This window comes from Rhinolophus ferrumequinum, chromosome 8 (assembly GCF_004115265.2).
Source record: "Rhinolophus ferrumequinum isolate MPI-CBG mRhiFer1 chromosome 8, mRhiFer1_v1.p, whole genome shotgun sequence".
Lineage (NCBI taxonomy): Eukaryota > Metazoa > Chordata > Mammalia > Chiroptera > Rhinolophidae > Rhinolophus > Rhinolophus ferrumequinum.
In genome coordinates this window covers 64,263,007-64,281,945 of record NC_046291.1, presented here as the reverse complement: position 1 = coordinate 64,281,945, position 18,939 = coordinate 64,263,007, and the positions used below count along the sequence as shown (strand labels likewise).

At 35.5% G+C, this 18,939-nt stretch overlaps 1 protein-coding gene across 1 annotated transcript in view; it reads right to left on the bottom strand.

Annotated features, from left to right (window-relative positions):
* Positions 1–18,939, bottom strand: part of ACVR1C (activin A receptor type 1C) — a 78,771-nt gene that overhangs the window by 15,107 nt on the left and 44,725 nt on the right. Inside the window, exons 3-4 of the mRNA XM_033111318.1 lie at positions 7,282–7,521; positions 2,363–2,593 (exon numbers count right to left, since the gene is read on the bottom strand). Coding sequence (XP_032967209.1) covers positions 2,363–2,593; positions 7,282–7,521 — 471 coding nt within the window. The remainder of the gene's footprint in view (positions 1–2,362; positions 2,594–7,281; positions 7,522–18,939) is intronic.

The following is an 18,939-nucleotide window of genomic DNA, read 5'->3' as shown; positions in this document are numbered from 1 at the left end:
GATACCTGCTGGTAATAGCAACCACATTGTAGGAGAAACCACTGAAAGATGCATTTAGGCTCAGTGTTGTGTTATAAACTACTCTTGAGCTTTTAAGAAAGACTGTATCAATAAAAAACAGAAATATAACAAATTTATACAAAGTATTCTTATTATTACAAAAGCCCTAACATTCTAAGAATGTTCATGTTAGTCACTTTTCAAAATATGAAGCTGATGATTCTGCCCAAAAGCTTATATTAAGAGCCAAAGACAATTACTAGATATTTTCAAATAATTTCCCTCATTTAACCAAAAGCTAATCAAGCTGATAAAAGATTTTTAGCAGAAGAGATATTAGCTTAAAACTTCTCTAGGTACGAATCCCTAGAGTTAGCTTTTGTTTTTCGAATAAAGTGTCCATAATAGTTCTGGGCACTCCTGACTAGTTCTGATGCTCAGAGAAAGGGAACTATAATGAACATTTGGTAAGGACTCTTACTACCTAGTATTTTATGTACAAGAGCTCCTTGTTATTCAAATATTTAATTTCCAAATCTGGGTAGTGATAAAAATTTCTTAGAAATGCAAAATTCAACATAACATGATAAAATTCACTAATAAACTGACCAAATATAAAACTAACCCTTATTCACACCTCTCTCCTCGCTTAATACCAGTGGTTATCTTTGGCCTCTCACATCAATGTCTTTGTCAGACAACTAATTAAAAAGTGAAACTGTAAGTGATGCAAAAGTTACAGAAATGTATGACGATGAAAGTGATGTTAGAGACCATTTGGAATCAGGCACAAAGCCACTGATAAGCCATTAACACAGGTAGACCAGTTAACTGAAGAAGAGAAACTCAAGATGCTCTTTCTTGTCAAATTAGCCCCATCGAGATGATCCATGTAACTACAGTCATAACTGCTTTCACAACATTGCTAATGAGTCTAACCAGTAGGTAGTTTAGTTCAACATTAGGAAGGAAAAAAAGTAGTTCTTAACAGCTTAATGAGAAATGTTTCATTTTCAATAGGCTGGATATATTTTCAAAAAATATGTAGTTGAGAATTTGGAAGAATCTTTTTTTTTTTAAGCTCATCTTGGCTATGCTCAGTTTCTCCCTAGCAAATGAGATAAGATAAATCATTAGCAAATGTACTTATGGCCAAAATGTACAATAACACTAAGCTTCTCTTTTGCCATCTAATTAATAATGAATACTTTCTTGATCGAGATTATATTAGATAAACATAATCATAGATTTTTAACTTTCATAGGTAATGGTGGGTGCCTGATATCTACAGGTCATTTGTTTTTTATTAGGTTGATGCAAAAGTAATTGGAGTTTAAAAGGTTAAAAATAATTGCAAAAACTACAATTACTTTTGCACCAACCTAATACCTAGAGGTTACAATCTCTACGATTCCAAATTTCTTCGTGAGTATTACTAATTCAAATTAAAAACAAAAATTGACTGGAGTTTTGCTCACCTTTGTTCCCTGTTTCCCTGTAAGGGAACTAATGCACAGTTAATTGGTAAAAGCCATGCAAAAAGAGAAAAGAGAGCATAGGTAATCCACAAACTTTATATCCAGTCCTTGATTACTCAGGGATATATACAATATTTTATGAATATTAATTTAAATATCAGAAAGTTGATGCTCTCGTGTTCCACAAAACACAAAAAGTAGTGTTCTTTAGGGCTGTTAAACCTCAAGATACAAATCATACTCAAAGTACATTAATAGAAAATGTCACCAAAATTGTCTTACTTGCTGCCATTCCAGTAATGTTTACAGAAAATGTGAGTCCTGGAATCGAAGCTTGTTGTACAGATGAAAAGTATAGTACTACCAAAGGGGAATATTCAGCTAGCATTCATTGGTATGCTTGTACCAGTTATTAAACTATGGAAAGAATTCTTTCTTGATTAGTTCACAGCTGCTATTGAAAACTCGCAGTGACACTACTTTGCCCTACACACCCAAAGCAACACACCCATCAAGATAACCCCAGACCTCTTCATGACCCGGCAACTAAAGAGATAAAACCCAGCCTGCAGGATCCTCCAAGGACTCTGTTCAAGTTGAAGTTTTTGTTCTAATTGGGTGGTTCCTGCGCCATACCAGTCACCAGATATCTTAAATATCTACCTGGCTATAGCGTCATCATGATTTCATATCACTCATTTTCTTTGCTTTATTGTACAGTTATGAATATTTGTCTGTGGAAAAGAGGAAAGCATTTTCTTTCCTCAATAAAGAAATTACACTTTTATGTAGATTTTATTATTAATAAAAGAAAGAGATGATTTATTCTCATCTGATAACAGACATAACATTTTATTTGCTGAAACCAATTAGAATGAAAATACCTTTGTTGTCAGCAGCAATGAAACCAAGGATGTTTTCATGTCTCAGCATAACTGTCTGATAAATTTCTGCCTCACGAAACCAAGATCTTTCATCTCTGGAGGAGAATATTTTCACAGCCACATCTTCCCCACACCATCTTCCATGCCAGACCTCACCAAATCGACCTTTTCCTACTATCTCCTGAAGTACAATCGTCCTGGCAATTGTTCTTTGAACCAATAGAGGTAGACCTAACCAAAGAAAAGATGGAATGGATGATTAAAAAAAAGTAAGTGCCAGAAAAGACCTGTCAGAATGACCATTAATTTAACAATAAAAAGCAAACATTTAAGCACTTTAATAATTTTACTGATTTTAAAGAAATAAGCACTTTTATATCAAAGTTGAATTTAATGTCAAAGCATACTAAAAAAATATTCTAAATTCTTAATATGAATTTCTTTTCTCATATTCACAAATACAACATTCATATGATCAAATTTAGTGAACATAGCCTGATGCTATAGATATTTGATTTTCCAGAACTGCTGCAAATCTTTCTGATTTGTGCAGTAAAGCTAGTCAGGTTACTAAATATAAAAATGTTTATAAAAATATGATGTTAGCCTCTAACATAAAATATGTGGTCCCTAGTACAATTGGGGAAGCAGAAGAATTCTTAAAGAATTTTTAAAAAAAATTAAAATTGGAAAGTGAAGATTCAAATTCAACAATTAAGTGAGGTAAAATTCAACAATTAAGTGAAGTAATCATGTTACACTAAAAGCAAGGTACAGTCATAGATAATATCCAATGGATAATTTCTGTGGAATGCAAAAATCAATGAAAATATATTCTGAGTATATAGAAAATGTTTAGATTCTTTGAACCAATAACTCACCTCTAGGATTCTACACTAAAGATTTAATGTAAAATGCAAAAAAAAGTCAAAATGTTTAAGATATTATCATTATTTATAGGAAAAATAAGGAAAATGATAATAGAAAAATTGTTAAATATAGTGCAGAGATTAAAAGCACAGATAAGAAAGACCTCAGTTCACATTTCAGCTGTGCAACGTGGAAACCATAGGCAAATTAATGAATCTCTCTGAGCTTCGGCTTCCTTGTCTGAAAAACAGTGTGTAATATTACTTATCTCATAGGGATCCTGTGAGAATTAATAAACATGTTAAGAACTTAGCACAGTATCTGCATATTACCTGCTCAATTATGGTTAATCCTTAATATTGTGTCTTAGGACAAATTAGTAAATAATACTGATACTGCTTATGAAGAGATATATATGTCTTAATGACATGAGAAAATACTTTTGCCATAATGTTAAATGGAAATAGCACAATAAATTCTATCCATCTAAATAAGTGTACCTAGTTATTGAAAACATGCACAGGAAAAAGACTGAAAAGGAAACATGCTAAATGCTATGATGGTTATTTCTACTGAGTGGAATCGAAATGACCTGTGATATGCTTCTTTATAACTTCGTACATTTTCTTAATTTCCATGATGAGTATTTATTACTCTTACAATTAGAGGGAAATGGTTAAAAAGATTACAGTATGATTTATGCTGCAAAGTCGTGTTTAGTTGCTGTCATTGTACTCAGATGGCTGAGAAACCCTCATAGCAACAACTATTAGCTCTTGCAGGATTCAGCCTCTGCTCTGAAATGAGCCATGGTTTATTCAGATGTTCTCATCATCATGAGAACCACCCACTATGACTAAATAAGCACAGGCTATAAGTTTGCTATTATGGGTCTCAACAATTAGTCACAAAGCCCCACAGCCAGAAAGTTCTTCTGAGATCATGTGGTTCAACTTTATCATTTTCGGGAAGAGAAAATTGGGGCCCCGCAGTAATCAAAGACTTAACCCGGGAATAGGCTGCTTGTGGGAGGCAGACCTACAACTAAATCACTGGTGTTCAGTCCAAACTCTTGTTCTCTCACCATTTAGTGGCTATGACTGCAGATCTCCCCCACTGGGAAGCTTCCTAGCAGCCAACTACCATGTTTCCCTGAAAATAAGACCTAACTGGAAAATAAGCCCTAACATGATTTTTCAGGATGTCACTCCCTTAACATAAGCCCTAATGCATCTTTTGGAGCAAAAACTAATATAAGACCCAGTCTTATTTTTAGGCTATTTTTATAGGCTACAGTCAATTTTACTAGTTGACCACTCATAATAAAAGTTGTACTAACAATTATTAGTGGGCCAAATCGCAATCTCAATCTGTCTCCTCCCTCTCCGTCTTGCAAGCACACACTCACAAAAACATCACTATCAACAGCTACCACCAACAAAAATGCAACAATATTTAGCTAGGGAACTGGATAAGCCAATGTTTTCAAACTGAAAATTGATCAAGCACACGATCAATGCCACAGACCAGGGCAAAGTAAGACAACATTATCTAAGGTACTCAATACAGCAATTAAGTCGAGACAGTAAAACTCAATAGAAGTTGCTTCAGTATCTTTCAAAGCAACCACCCAAATTAATCTCATTCTTGTGTATACAATTAGAGATTTCATTCGAAGATACACGGACTTTGCTTCTCCCTGTAGGCTCATTGGATTCGTTGTTTACTGGTGTTGTTGAAGCTCTTGCCTGTCTGATGGAAAGGCACCTTTCAGTAATGTCAGAAGTGCCATCTCATGAGAGGAAAGCAGCATGCTACACAGTCTCTAAGAAGCCACCTGAGACATAATCCGCTCTCAAAGACAGCCCAGTAAAATATCTGTCCATTTTCCTCTCTTTCAGGAATTATATCTCTTTGAAATTTGTCCCTGACCAGGTCAAGGATAAGCTTCACAATTTTTGTTTCTCAGCAGCTGACAAAGTTGTCTCTCCTCTAAGGTCACTGGCCAATTAAGAGAAGCAGAGGGGAGGCAGAATGGCCCGATTCCCTCCCCCTGGGTGAGCTTTGCGGCAGCAGCCTTGCTGCAGACAGACCCATCTCTGATTATCAAAGGCAGTGCCGCCGTCACTGACTTGTAGCCAGTGATCCCTGCGGAGCATATGCAGCTGACTTAGGGGAAAAGTGTCTAAAACTCCTTCAACTTGCTCATTAAAAAAAATCACCTGTCCTTGGGCACATTGCAGCTTTCTTTTTAAGAGAAATATTAGCATAATCTAAAGAGAATAGCATCCAGCAGTCAATAAATCCAGATTTGGGTTTAAAGATGCAAAAATACACCAAAACCTTAACATTAACTTTTTTATTTATTTTGTGCCCTGGTTCATGACTACTTTCTTAAACTAAATATACGGTCTCCGGTTATAAAAATCTCTATTATGTTTATTTAAAAGGAAAATCTTTGGTCATATTAAATATATTCAAGGAGTTGCTCCAAAATATACATTGCTACCTAACATCTTCAGGTGAAATGTTTTGGTGGTAATTAAATAGGCATTTAATCACTTGAACCTCATAAAAAGGTTATAAATTTTTCAAGGAAGTCGGCACAAATCAGCACATATTCTGTGCCTAGAATGTTGCCAGTGCTCAAGAAATTAGGGCAGAGTGGGCCCCAAAATGTAATGCTCAGGAAAGGAAAGAGCATTGAATCTGTACACGTTTTACTTCGAAAGAAAGAATACTAGCCTTCTATAGTTTAATTTGGATTTCAGTTTTATAGACTTTGCAGTTTGGAGACATTTTTCCAGTATCCCTCCGTTGAAAACATGGTACCTAATTTGTGCAGTGCTGGTGTAAACATGGAGATTTTGGTCAGTGAGAGAGAGAGAGCAGGTTATCTTGACTCCGGAAGCAGCAAACCATTATATATTATCTGAGCTCTCTGGATGACGTGATTGTGCCTCTCTTTTCTGGATTCTTTGCTGAGTCCACAGCTGCATCGTGTTAAATATGAAAGCTCATATAGATGCGAATGCCCCTTTGTCGTCTGCCCGTTAACTGTGCCTGCCTGGATGCTCCTAACGGCCATGAGCTGGGGAGTTCCTTAAAATCTGTTCGGGGTAACCATCATCCTTAGTGATCCTTATAAAGCAAGAGGGGACATAGGGGCTTCTGAAGTGGCTCACCTCGGTTTGTCCTAGTTCCTATTTCTGCACCACCGCATGTTGACAAGATTTCTGGAAGTAAGCATGACAGCAGGGAGCCTGCTGCCATTTCAGGAAGGTTGCTATTACAGGGGAAACTGCTCTTTCACCAGAAACCCAGAAAGCTCGGATGCTGCGTGCTATGAGAAAGGCTCATTTAGGCTGTAATGCAGCCTGGTATTTTGAGTCGCTTCACCAGGGGTTCTTGAGTTCCAGTAAAAAGGGAGAGTTATCAGACAAGCGTAGCAGCCAAAGCCAGCACAGGAATGCTGGGCTGCTCCCTTTCATTATCTGTTTCTATGCTCTGAGAAAACATAGTCTTGATTTGAATTTCAGGTCAGCTCCCTGGTAACTTCACTCACACATCCTAGGGAGAGTGTACAGATTCTAAGGACCTTCAACAGTCACAAGCAAAGGTGCTCTAAAAACACTATTTTGCATAACTATGTAGTATCCCCAGAACTCAACTCCTTAAATACAGTAAGCCCTTTGTGCCCATGAAGTATTACCAAGAGACCAACAATGATTATTACTAATCATCATGAAAGAGAGGGGAGAGAAGAGAAACTCTTCCTTGCTTCAGAAATAAATTCTGAAGGAATGTCAAAGTGAGAATCAGAATACCTAAAGGCACAAAAGGCAACTGAGAAGACTTTTTCAGCCATGACAGTGTTTTCTCTTCATCAACTCTTAAAACAAGTTTCTATACCAGAACTTACCATGTACCATACAAAGCATTTTAAATAAGGGAATTCATAATATTTGGGGCTCCTTTTTGTTAAAAATTGTTTCTATTTAGTTTTAAATAAGAGTTTTCTTACTGAAAAATGGACCACGGGCTCTTACCAGATCCAGATCCAGAGGCAGTCACATCGTAAATCAGATCTTTTAGAGTTTTTCCAGCATTTACTAGGTTGCATTCAGAGAGAGGCTCCTCCACATTCTGTCTCTTTTTCTTCCTGTATGTGCACTGTCGACCTTGGCATGCCCATACTGTCAGCACTGCAGCTATGGACAGGAGGCAAACTGGCACGGTGATAACAATGATCAGCTCCATGGGTCCGAGTTTGGGGGTATTTGGTGAAGCTTCAGGTTAAAAAAAGAAAGAAAGAAAGAACGTGACCATAAATCAAACCATTTAAAATATTTTAGAAATTGGAAATGCCATCACCCAAATTTCAGATCTAGAATGTGCAGCCACACAGTGTACCCTATGTCAGTTGGCAAAGACTCCCTGTTTAGTAATCAAAGATGGGGAAAGTGACCTGAGGTTAGACAGCAGCCAGGAACAGTTACCCCAGGTGACAATGGAAGACAGGAGTAGGACCATGGAAAGCACTAGCACAGACTAAGCATTTGACATTTTTCTAGTATTTTTTAGCAGTATATACTTAGAGCACATTCATTTATGCATTCATGCCACAAATAATTACTGAGCTCTTGCAATATGTTGCCACCATTCCAGGTGTGGAGATAACAGTGTTGAGTGAAAGAGGCCCAATCCTTGCTCTTGTGGAGCTTATGTTTTCATGCACCTACTAAATAGATGGATATGTAATGCAAAAGCAGAAGGTGGTAAGTGCTATGAAGAACAATGAATTAGAGGAAAGAGACTGGACTGATAGCAGGAAGGTACTTTAGATAGCGTGGTCACTGAAGGCCACTCTGGGAGGTGTCAGGGAGCAACAATGGAAGGTATCTCAGGGAACCATGTGTCTGGCTGAGGGACAGCAAGGGTAAGGGGCCCTGAGATAGAGACCTCCTTGGCATGTTCAGAAACAACTTGTTCCAAGAGTGCAGTAAATGAGGAGACAGATAGAAGGAAATGAGGTCAGGGAGATAAAAAAAAAGAGAAAGATCATATGGGGTCTTGTAAGCTAAAAGAAGGACTGTGAATTTTATTCTAAGTAGAAGCTGCTACAGGGTTTTGAGCAGGCAAAAGATGTAATTTAACTTTTTTTTTTTTTTAATAATTTAATGTCTATTTAGTGTGTGACTGCTGTGTGAAGACACTAGGGGTGCAAGAGTAAAAGCAAAGAGACCAATTAGAAACCAAATGTAATAATCCTGGCAGGAAATGATGTTCTTGGCTGACAATACTATCTAACATAGTCCTTCTTTCTCATTCCCCATTCACTCTCTGTACCCTTTTCCTGTTTTATTTTAATTCCTGGATCTTATCACCACCTGGCACATCATATATTCATTTATCTATTATCTGAGTCCCTCCAAAGAACATACGCTTCATGAGGGGAAGAATTTTACCTGCTTTGTTTCCAACTACATCCTAGTGTTTACAATGGGAGATGGTCAATAAACAGCACGTGAATAGCAGAATTACTAAAAGATTTACTCATTTTGTCCTTAATAAGTAAAGGAGAAGATTTTTAGTTATAGAAAAATATGATAATTGAAACCAAATAACATAAAGCTATAATTAAATTTGTCACTAATTTTAAAACAGATATAGCCCAAAATTTTAAAGTTCATCCTGCATTTAAGAACTCTTTTTAATTTAGGAAAATAAAGACAGTGATGTGTGAAAAATCTATGATAACAGATACTTCCTGTGTACTTCAAAGTAGTTGTTCTGTCACTTGTAATGTTCATTTTCTTTTCATTCACTATAGACAGACTCAGCATCAATTTAACTTTATCCCCAAGTCCTACCATTGGGGATGTTGACTTTTTTGTTTTTAATAAAACTTGGAGTGTATCTGATAGAATATGGGAACAGAATTCTGAAGTCAGGCTCTCAAATATCAATAAGAAGTAGGAAAATGAAGGCTTTGGAGAGAGAAGAGAGTTACAGGTGGCTATTAGGCCTTGGGCAAACTTCACCCTCCCCCACCCCACCCCAGCTGACTGCTTAGGGTTCGAAACAATGCATAGAAAGCAATAGAATAACACCTTCACCTTAGAGTCTAGACAAATTACAGTGATAATGAACCTTGTGAATTACACTATTCCTCAGACTTCCCTCTTTGCAATGACAATCATAATTTATTATATTAAACGTACTTACATTTTACCTACAATGTTTCAACCAAAATATATGAACATAATTTGAAAACAAATATTATTTAATTCTAGTAGAAGAAGGATCAAATTCCTCAAAACTGTGTTCATAGAAGTTTCACAATAATCCTAAAAATAGTAGTCTATCTACAACCAATGAGTAAAAATATTTAAAACTGTTAAGTGAACTCTGGAAACAAACATAATCCATGACCTTCCACCTTGCCTAGTGAGTTTTGGCAGCTCACCAACGTGCCTTCTGAGTGTTGCAGGATTCCTCTGAAGTCATTAGAAGTTGTACAGGTGCGTGAGCAGAGCTTGGCCTTGAGTATTCTTGTAAGGTGCTAACAGAGTTCTCTAACTTGACTTTGCTTTACAATCATTAACCACGGTACTTACAACTTCTAAAGCTTACTTATAAAAGTTTTATTATCCATTTCACAATAACCTTTCAAATCTACAGTTCAAATTATGTATACATTTTTAGGTCTTCACAAATGTATTCCAAGAAAGCCACAGAGTATACTCAATCACTTGCAATTTGTATAAACATTTATTTAGAACATGTTTTAAAAATAAAATTCCACTATTGGATACATTTATATGGCTAAATTTTATTTTGATATATGCTATTAGGAAGTATCAATATAAACATTACACTTAAAAAGCTTATTGATTGTCTTCATTTTAGTAAAGCTCTCATAAGCAGAGCTCAGATCATCACTATGGCAACCAATAAGGAAACAAAAGGTCAGCAACCCTGAAAATAATCTCTATTAAAGTGCACTGCTCTAGTGATGACTACGGCTCTCAGGGATATTTACTACAGATGTGCAATGTTTCTTCTTTTGTGAACAAATTTACTGATACGGATTAGTAAGAAAAAAAGATTACTCAGCTAGAAAAAAGCTAGGAACAGCATCCAGAAAGAGCTCCTTAAACACTGAGCAATTTTTAAAGCAAACATTTATTAAACTATCTTCTAAACCAAATGCTGATTGTAATCTCTACAGGAGATAAATAAAGAAAAACTGTAGACTACACCGCATGAGTCACGGTAAAAGAAGAGAGTAGTGCAGTTAAGAAAACATTTTAATAAGATATCTCTGATGAACACATGAATTTTTCTAAGAGGTGTTTTGTTTTTGATCATAGGAGAACTTTTATTATTTAATAATTTCCAATTTTTGAGATAGCCTGTTTCAACCACAATGTATTCTCCATGGAATAAGTAGGTTCACGGCGGGGAGGATATGTTAATCCCCAAAGTGAGGTCTGGGTAGAGCTGCATTGCTACTTCAAGTTATGTCACTCCCCAGTAAATAGAAGAGAATGGGGTAAAAAAGAGAGAAGCGCTAGCCCAGATGTGTGAAAGCCTAGCTCACAAATATCTCCCCTATGCAAGTTCCACAATACAGAAACCATGACAACACAGGGGAAGGAAGTACTAACAAGGCAGGGCGAACGGAATGTGAATCTGAATGGGGTGGAAGCTTGTGTACAACTGGAGAGAGTCATGTGAAAGGCAAAACAATGCAAGAAGGTAAGATGAGGCATGAGGTGGGGGTCGGGGGGGTGAAGAAAACAGAGAAAAAGAAGGAAGGAGGGAAGAAGGGAAGGAGGAATTTTTTTAAAGTTGTCTTTGTCAATTTTGCAACTTTCCTTAGAGACCTGAGTGGAACTGGTGAGGATGAAAGTCAGTGGTAATTGCCAGTGCCCAAATAAAATCTGGAATGAGTTTAAATGCCTCCCTTCTCCCTGGCTAGTCCATTGCTCCCATTACCGCCTTGCCACGTCTTATTTCTGGCTTTAGGGAGATAAACTCCTCAAGACAAAAAGAGAAAGATGAAAAGTGAACGTGATCTCCAGGTTTCCTTCCCTGCTGACCTCTTTTTCTTTATGAAAAGTATGAAAAATAATTAATATTGATGAAATTTACATGACCTTCTAATTACTTGTTTACAATTCCTTAGTATATGCCATTAGGAGGAGATGCCTTAGTACTAAGTGAAGATATGGACTTGATTAATGACTTCAAATAACTTATATTGACCATAGGCACAAAAACTTCATAGTATAATATCTATATTCAACTTAAGGACACATTTCTTCACTATATTTGAATGGCATTCAACGGACTAGAAACTGAGGACATAACAATGGAGTGAGGAATAGAAACTCATTGAGGACAGAGTACCTGAAGAGACATGTACAGGCTGGACATCTGTTTAAAAACATATTCAGGTAAAGAAAACAGAGGTCTTCATCCAAACAAAGTGCATTTTTGTAAAACATTCCAAGGTTAATGCTTCCTTCCCAAAAGTTGCTGTGGCAAGTAGTTACAGAAATGTTACAGGGTACAAAACACCCCTAAAGAAACCACAGACAAATTTAGCATTAAAAACCACTCCTCTTCCTTTTATTTTTTTTTCTCAAGTAAAAAAACAATGTTTTTCGACGTTGACTCTATGAATGTATAACTATCAAATCTTCAACTGCTTCCCCACACCTCCAAAGAAGGGAAGCATTTCTTTCTCCAACTGTGGCTTTGAAATGTTCTCAGTTAATAAATCAACCAAAAAGACAATGTTGTCTGAGATGTTTTCGGATGGGTCTTTTTCTGTCCTGGCACCTGGAAGACATGCCACCAGGGTCAGCTGAATGACCTAGTAATGTTCTGTCCATCCACCTCTTATAAACCTTCTATGACACAGCCTTGTGGTTTCAATTAAAGAGCATCTGTTTAGTTCACAAGTTTCTGAGGGGAAATGTGGAAATGATATGTGCAGGTAAAACAGAAGAGAAAGAAAATACATTATCTCGAAGACATTCAAAGCTACCTCATTCAGTAGCTCAACAGGAATAATTCCTTTTGTCAAAATCAGAGTGACAAGCTAAGCAAAGAGAAATCTCCCAAATCTTTATGGTGAACTTCCTTTAACCTGCCATTTCGAAGCATCCTTAAATGGGGGTACCGTCATTTCAAACATTAGCTTGGTGGGGATAAAAATACATTTCTAAAGAGTTTCTTGTTGCTTTACTAATTGGTAACAAAGAATGGTCCAGATTGATTGGTTTGTATAATGTTACACTAAGAACAACTCTCTAGGAGGGAGGCCTGAGAAGTGAGGCACGCTCTGCATCTTTGGGGAATTTATAAAATTTACTAAGGACTACACGACCTGTCTAGGGTACAATTCCAAAGCAACTTCGTAAGTAAAAATATGCAGAAAAGTTTTATGTAAGAGCAAGGGGGTGGGAGATAAGAAAAAGGTCATCATGAAGAGTTCCAATCATGATGAATTAGTCCAATATAAAAGAATAAGTAACAATATTTACATGTGTGAAGTACACATACGTAAACCAAAACAAGCCCAAGGAACTAAGTCACAGACAGGTTTTATTTGTCTAACACTCCCATGTAATTCTGTACTCACTGATGGCAGGCAGCTCATCCCCACCCGGAGCTTGTCCCTAGCCTCCTACTACTTCACAGTGACACTTATAAATGTCATCAGGAATAATCCAGTTAGAAGTTAATTCGGTTACATCCCTCCAGCATTCTCCACTGTAGGGAGCAGCAAATGGTCTCCCTTTTTCATAGATCAAGAATAATCATGTTAAACAGGTTTTTTTTTGATCAACATGAACCTCAAGAACTGAACAATGGCAGAATATTTATTCTAATCTAGAGATTCAACTGAGCCGTGAGTGACAGAAATAGCATGTGAATTATTTCTGCCTTTTAAATGAATCAGATGTGCTACCAAGGGGCCACTCCACTGTTCAGTGTTCAATCTATAAATGGTTATTTGCATACACTGTCTTCTTCTGGTCTGATTTCATGAGTGTATAGCAGGCAGGGAGCACCGCACATAAAAAGATTTCCTGAACTGTTCTCTTTGTGTTGCTGGGTTTCTGGGAGGATGTGGGGAACACTGAGAAGCTGCAAATCTTCTTTTGTCCACTAGCATTTGAATTTAAGAATAATAATATTTTTATATCTTAAGGAAATAGAATGTTTGATTGAATAATCTTTGGCATAAGGGGTACGAAGAACTTTGATTCATGCAGCAGTGAGATTAATAAAACGTAGGAAGAAGTTAAATTGGCTCTACCATTTTTCTTAATTTCAGGGCATGCATCCAGAAATCAGCTTCTTAATCTGTCACCAAAACACATATCCTCAAATGATACATATCTGTAAAGAACTGAGATAGTAATTACTCAAGGAATATTTTTTTTCCTTAAGCCAACTTTTATATGAGAAAAATGAAACTTCCTTTGAAGCAGCACCTGTACCTCATATCTCGACTTCCCCAGCTCACAACAGAGAGTCTTGCTCAGAGAAGGCACTAAAAATACTGATGACGAAGGAATAGTTACACTTCTCTGTCCTAATATAATTTCTCCCACAGTTAACACGTTCACACAGAGCAGATTGTCCACTTGGAAGAAATTGATGTGAGATAATCCTAGTTTGACCCAGTTCAATGTCCTGTACATGATAATCATCCCCCAAAATGTTTGAATACACAGGTAATATTATTTACGTGAGTGGATGATTAGAGGCTTACATAATGTAAAATCCACAATTTAGAATCGGTTATAAATTTTACTTTCTATTTCCCATTATGTCCCTGTGAACAAAATTTCATAATTGAAATCACTCTACTTGAGATAAGAAATGCTTCCTATCTTCCTATATTAAACTTTTAAAGCAGAAGTTTGACTTCTTTGTATGCTTATGTTTCATAGCACTCTCCAAAATATAAAAATCTTAGCACCTTTCAATTTATAGGGGGGTAGGGGAAACCCAGCTGGCACACCTGCCAGGAGTGCACTGACTCCTCAGAGAATGAGCTATAAATGGATTTGTTCATGTGATAGCAGAACAATTCCACAAGGGTTCCCATGAGCATTTCTCAGCACGTAGATGTCACCTTACACTGACTAGATCAATGAATGTATGTTTAAAATAGAAAACCATAAAAGTTAAGAAACAACCATATTTTGTTTTAAGAAATAAAAACAACAAGACTTTTAAACTCCCAAAAGAATAATACTATGAGTCTGAAATTTTTATAATTATAGCATGCTATAAAATTATTAATTTTTGATAAATTCAATTCTAAAGTTTTAGCAGTTTATCTTCCATCAGGTGTAATCCTTCAGTTTGGTTTATACTGAAGTCTAATTTAGACATGTGTCTACTCAATATGTATTGTTCACCTACCTTGATACAGATAATCATTTTTCTTTTTCTCTTTCCACAACTGAGAACAGAACAGGAAGGTAGAAATTGTACTGAGGTTAATGAAGCACATTTAAATATTGTACATGTATTTTCTTTATTGAAACTAATTATTTGAATTAGTCAAAAATATAATGGCATTATTAAAATAGCGTTTTGAAATCCGAAAGGAAAAATAAAAAACTCTTACTACATTTACCCTTTCAAGCATTGTATGTTTTGGTAGCAAAATGGGAATAAAGTTGCTTAAACTTGAATGTTTTTGTTGAACAATCTATTTCCATATGAAGGGTGGTAATTAGTGTAAGCATGAACTAAATAAAAATGCCTATCAAAATTAACCCTATGAATAACTGGCTTCACTAGCCCAGGTCTCCAGATCTTACCCTGGATGAATTTTCACAAACAATTTTAGATGCTATTTGACATCACTGCTATTTCCCTGAGCATGTCTCTGATGTCACCTAGAGTCATCAGAAATCCTTTCTGTTACAAACCAAAATGTGATCTAGCCATGAAAGAATCAAACAACAAAATGTGATTCCTTCACATAGGAAAAGGTATATGTTTTAAAAATAAGGAAGAGAAGATATAGAATTGTATTAGACAAAATAACTCAACTATACTTAAATAGAAAATGTACTAAACAATTATAGTGGAAACTCTAGGCCAGTGGATAAAAGCTCAATTCCTATCGAATGAATGAATGAAGAGGGAAAACCTATGCCCGATAAGGAAGAGTCAGTTAATTGATAACAAAAGGGAGACCTCAGGGATGCCTAATTTTCTGGTTTTTCAAGATAAACTAGACATCTGGATTTTCAGATTAAGACTCTTAATTTTTAACATAAATAAATTTACTTTTCTTTGCCAGAAACTATGTAGATCACACAAACCTGTCTGTGGGCCGGCTGAAATAAGCAGGTAGAACTCTGGATGATTTGTTTTGCTGTTTCTATGTTCATTCGAATTGGGTTTAGCTACAAATAACAGGAAACCAATTTTTTTCTCTTTCACATAAAAGGAATGTGAAGATGGGTAGTCCAATGTTAGTAACCTGGCCCCATGAAGTATTCAGTAGAGTTCCTTGCATCTCCCTTGTTGCTACCCTTACGGTGTGACCACTATCCTCATGGTCCAAGACAGCTGCTACAACTCCATCCTTTACTTCCAGGTAATGTGATAAAGGATAGCATAATAATGTGCCAGTGCTATTTTAATGAGTGTTCTCCAAAGTTCACCAAAACATTGCCACTTGATCTCATCAGCCTGAATTCAGTCACATGGCCACACTTATCTGTAAGAGTAGCTGAACATATTGTCTGTTAGGTGAACAGCCATACAAAAACCTGAAAGTCTAGGTTATGCTACTAAATGGGTATTGGAGGAAAGTAGATGTTTTTGAAACACTTATTCATAGTCATCGTAAGCTCTGATCCATTAGATTTTATTATAAAAAGAACTTGTGCAACAAAATAAGTCCGACAGTACAAGAATTTATAAGAAAAGGGTTAAATGTCCTTAGCCTGTTAGCTCTCCAACACCAACTACAGATGTTAATAGAATGTGTAACTTCCATAAATTTAGTAAAAGATTTCTTTGAAACAATGTTTTTTTCTTCTTTTATTGTGAAATACAATGAATATACAGGAAAGTACATACAATATATAGGATGACTATAGAAATAATTACAGACTTCCATGTGTCACCACTCCCCTCACCCCCTTTCTACTTTCCTCCCAATATGAGATACCCTCACATGAGCATAACCTTATCCTGCCCCCCTAGGATAACCATTATCCTGATTTGGAAAATAAGCATTTCCTCACCCTTGTCCTGTGGTTCCCAAAACCCCTTTTCCTACATGGTTCCAGGTTGAAGTTGGGATATTTACATACATATTCATGAATGAGGATGGCCTGTAATTTTTTTTTCATACTATCTTTGTTGGGTTTTGATATCAAAGTTATACATAAAATGAGCTAAGGAATGGTTCCTCTTTGTCTATGTTTTGGAAGTGTTTGTGTAAGAATTATGTGTTCCTGGAAGTTTAGCAGAATTTTCTCATAGAGCCTCTTGGCTTTAATTTTTTCTTTATGGGAATCATTTTTATTACCTTTTTAAAAACTACTGATTCAAGTTCTTTAATGTCATAAGAATATTCAGAGTTGGTAAATTATTATTTTCTAAAAATTAGATTGCTCCTAAATCATATTGTTTCAACCTTAGATACCCTTAGTAATTTTTTAAAAATTTATTTGTATTAATTACCAACACACTGGTATATTAAAATCTGCTTTTGAGATTGTAGACTTCTCTATTTCTCTCTATAGATCTGTAAATATTTTCTTTATTTTTGAGACCATATTCTTAAGCACACAGAAATTCAAATTTGTTAAAGTCCCTGGTAAACTGAAACTTTAATCACTATAAAGTGACTCTTCTTTTATTCTTTTTTTAGCATTAAAGTTAATTTTGTCTATTAATATGGTTAAATCAACATTTTTGTCTGTTTAATATATGCATGGTATATCTTTTATATCACAATTATTTCAACATTTCTATAAACTTGTAGTTTAGATATTTTTTAAAAAAAAACATTAAATTGGATTTTTCTTCCATATAATAATCTTTGTTTTTTTTAACTAGTCTATACATTAAATTATTTACATTTAAGTATTAGTGACATATTTGGATAATTTATTTATATTACATTTGTATGTAATTCCTTTTTCTCTCTCTCGCTCTCTGTCTCTCTGTCTCTCTTTCTCTCTTTCTTTTCAGTTCTTTTGGATGTTTTTTTTTTTTTTTTTCATTTTTACTTACTGTGGATTAGAGGGAACATAGAGTCTTTTCTTTCAGAATTAACTTAGAAATGACAATGGGCATACCAAAAGCATAAAGCTGAACAATATCTTTATCCTCCTCCTAGACAAAACAAGGCAACTAGAAAATTTTAACACATTTGACCCTGTCCTAACATATACAATATGCTATTTTTATATTTAATGATCACTTTATCATTGTTTAAAACCCCACAAGACTGCTGTTTTAACAGATTAATGTTCCTTATAATTATTCACATACTATCATTTTCTTTATTTTTCATTCCTCTGTGCATGCCAGAACTTTGATATTAGTTTCTTTGTTAATAGAATGTTAATAGAATGTACTTCTTCCTGAAGTACATCCTTTAGAATATCCTTTATCGAGGAGTCTGATAATGTCAAACTCACCTATTTCTGTTACTTTGAAATGTCTTTTCTCTTACCTCATTTTTTTATAATAATTTTTTTAATTTTTCAATTACAATTGACACACAATATTGTATTAACTTTAGGTGTACAACATAATGATTAGACATTTATGCAACTTAGGAAGTGATCACCCTAATAAATCTAGTACCCATCTGACACCATACATAGTTATTACAATATTATTGACTATGTTCCTTATGTTATACTTTACACCCCCATGACTATTTTGTAACTACCAACTTCTACTTCTTTATCCCTTCGGCTTTTTCACCCATCCCACAACCCCCCTCCCATCTGGCAACTCTCAAAATGTTCTCTGTATCTATGAGTTTGTTTCTGTTTTGTTGTTTGTTTATTTTGTTCTTTAGATTCCACATATAAGTGAAATCATATGGCATTTGTCATACTCTGCCTGACTTGCTCCACTCAATACAATACCCTCTATTTGCAGATGGCAAAATTTCATTCTTTTTTATGGCTGAGTAAAATTCTATTGTATATATGTACCACCTCTTCTTTGTCCATTCATCTACTGATGGACACCCAGGGTGCATTTATATCTTGGCTATTGTCAATAATGCTGCAATGAACATATGTATGCACATGTCCCTTCAAAATAGTGTTTTCGGTTCCTTTGGATAAATACTCAGAAGTAGGATTACTGAGTCCTTCTTTGTCTCTTCTTATAGGCTTTGCTTTAAAGTCTATTTTGTCTGGTGTAACTATTCCTATCCCAGGTTTTTTGTTTTCGATTTTGTTTTCCATTTTCATAAATTATCTTTTTCCATCCCTTTACTTTCAGTCTGTGTGTATGTGTTTTGATCTGAGGTGAGGCTCTTGAAGGCAGCATATGTAAGGGTCTTGTTTTCTTATCCATTCAGGTACTGATGTCTTTTGATGGGAAAAATTAATCCACTTACATTGAAAGTAATTCTTGATAGATATGTATTTATTGCCATTTTATTATTCACATGT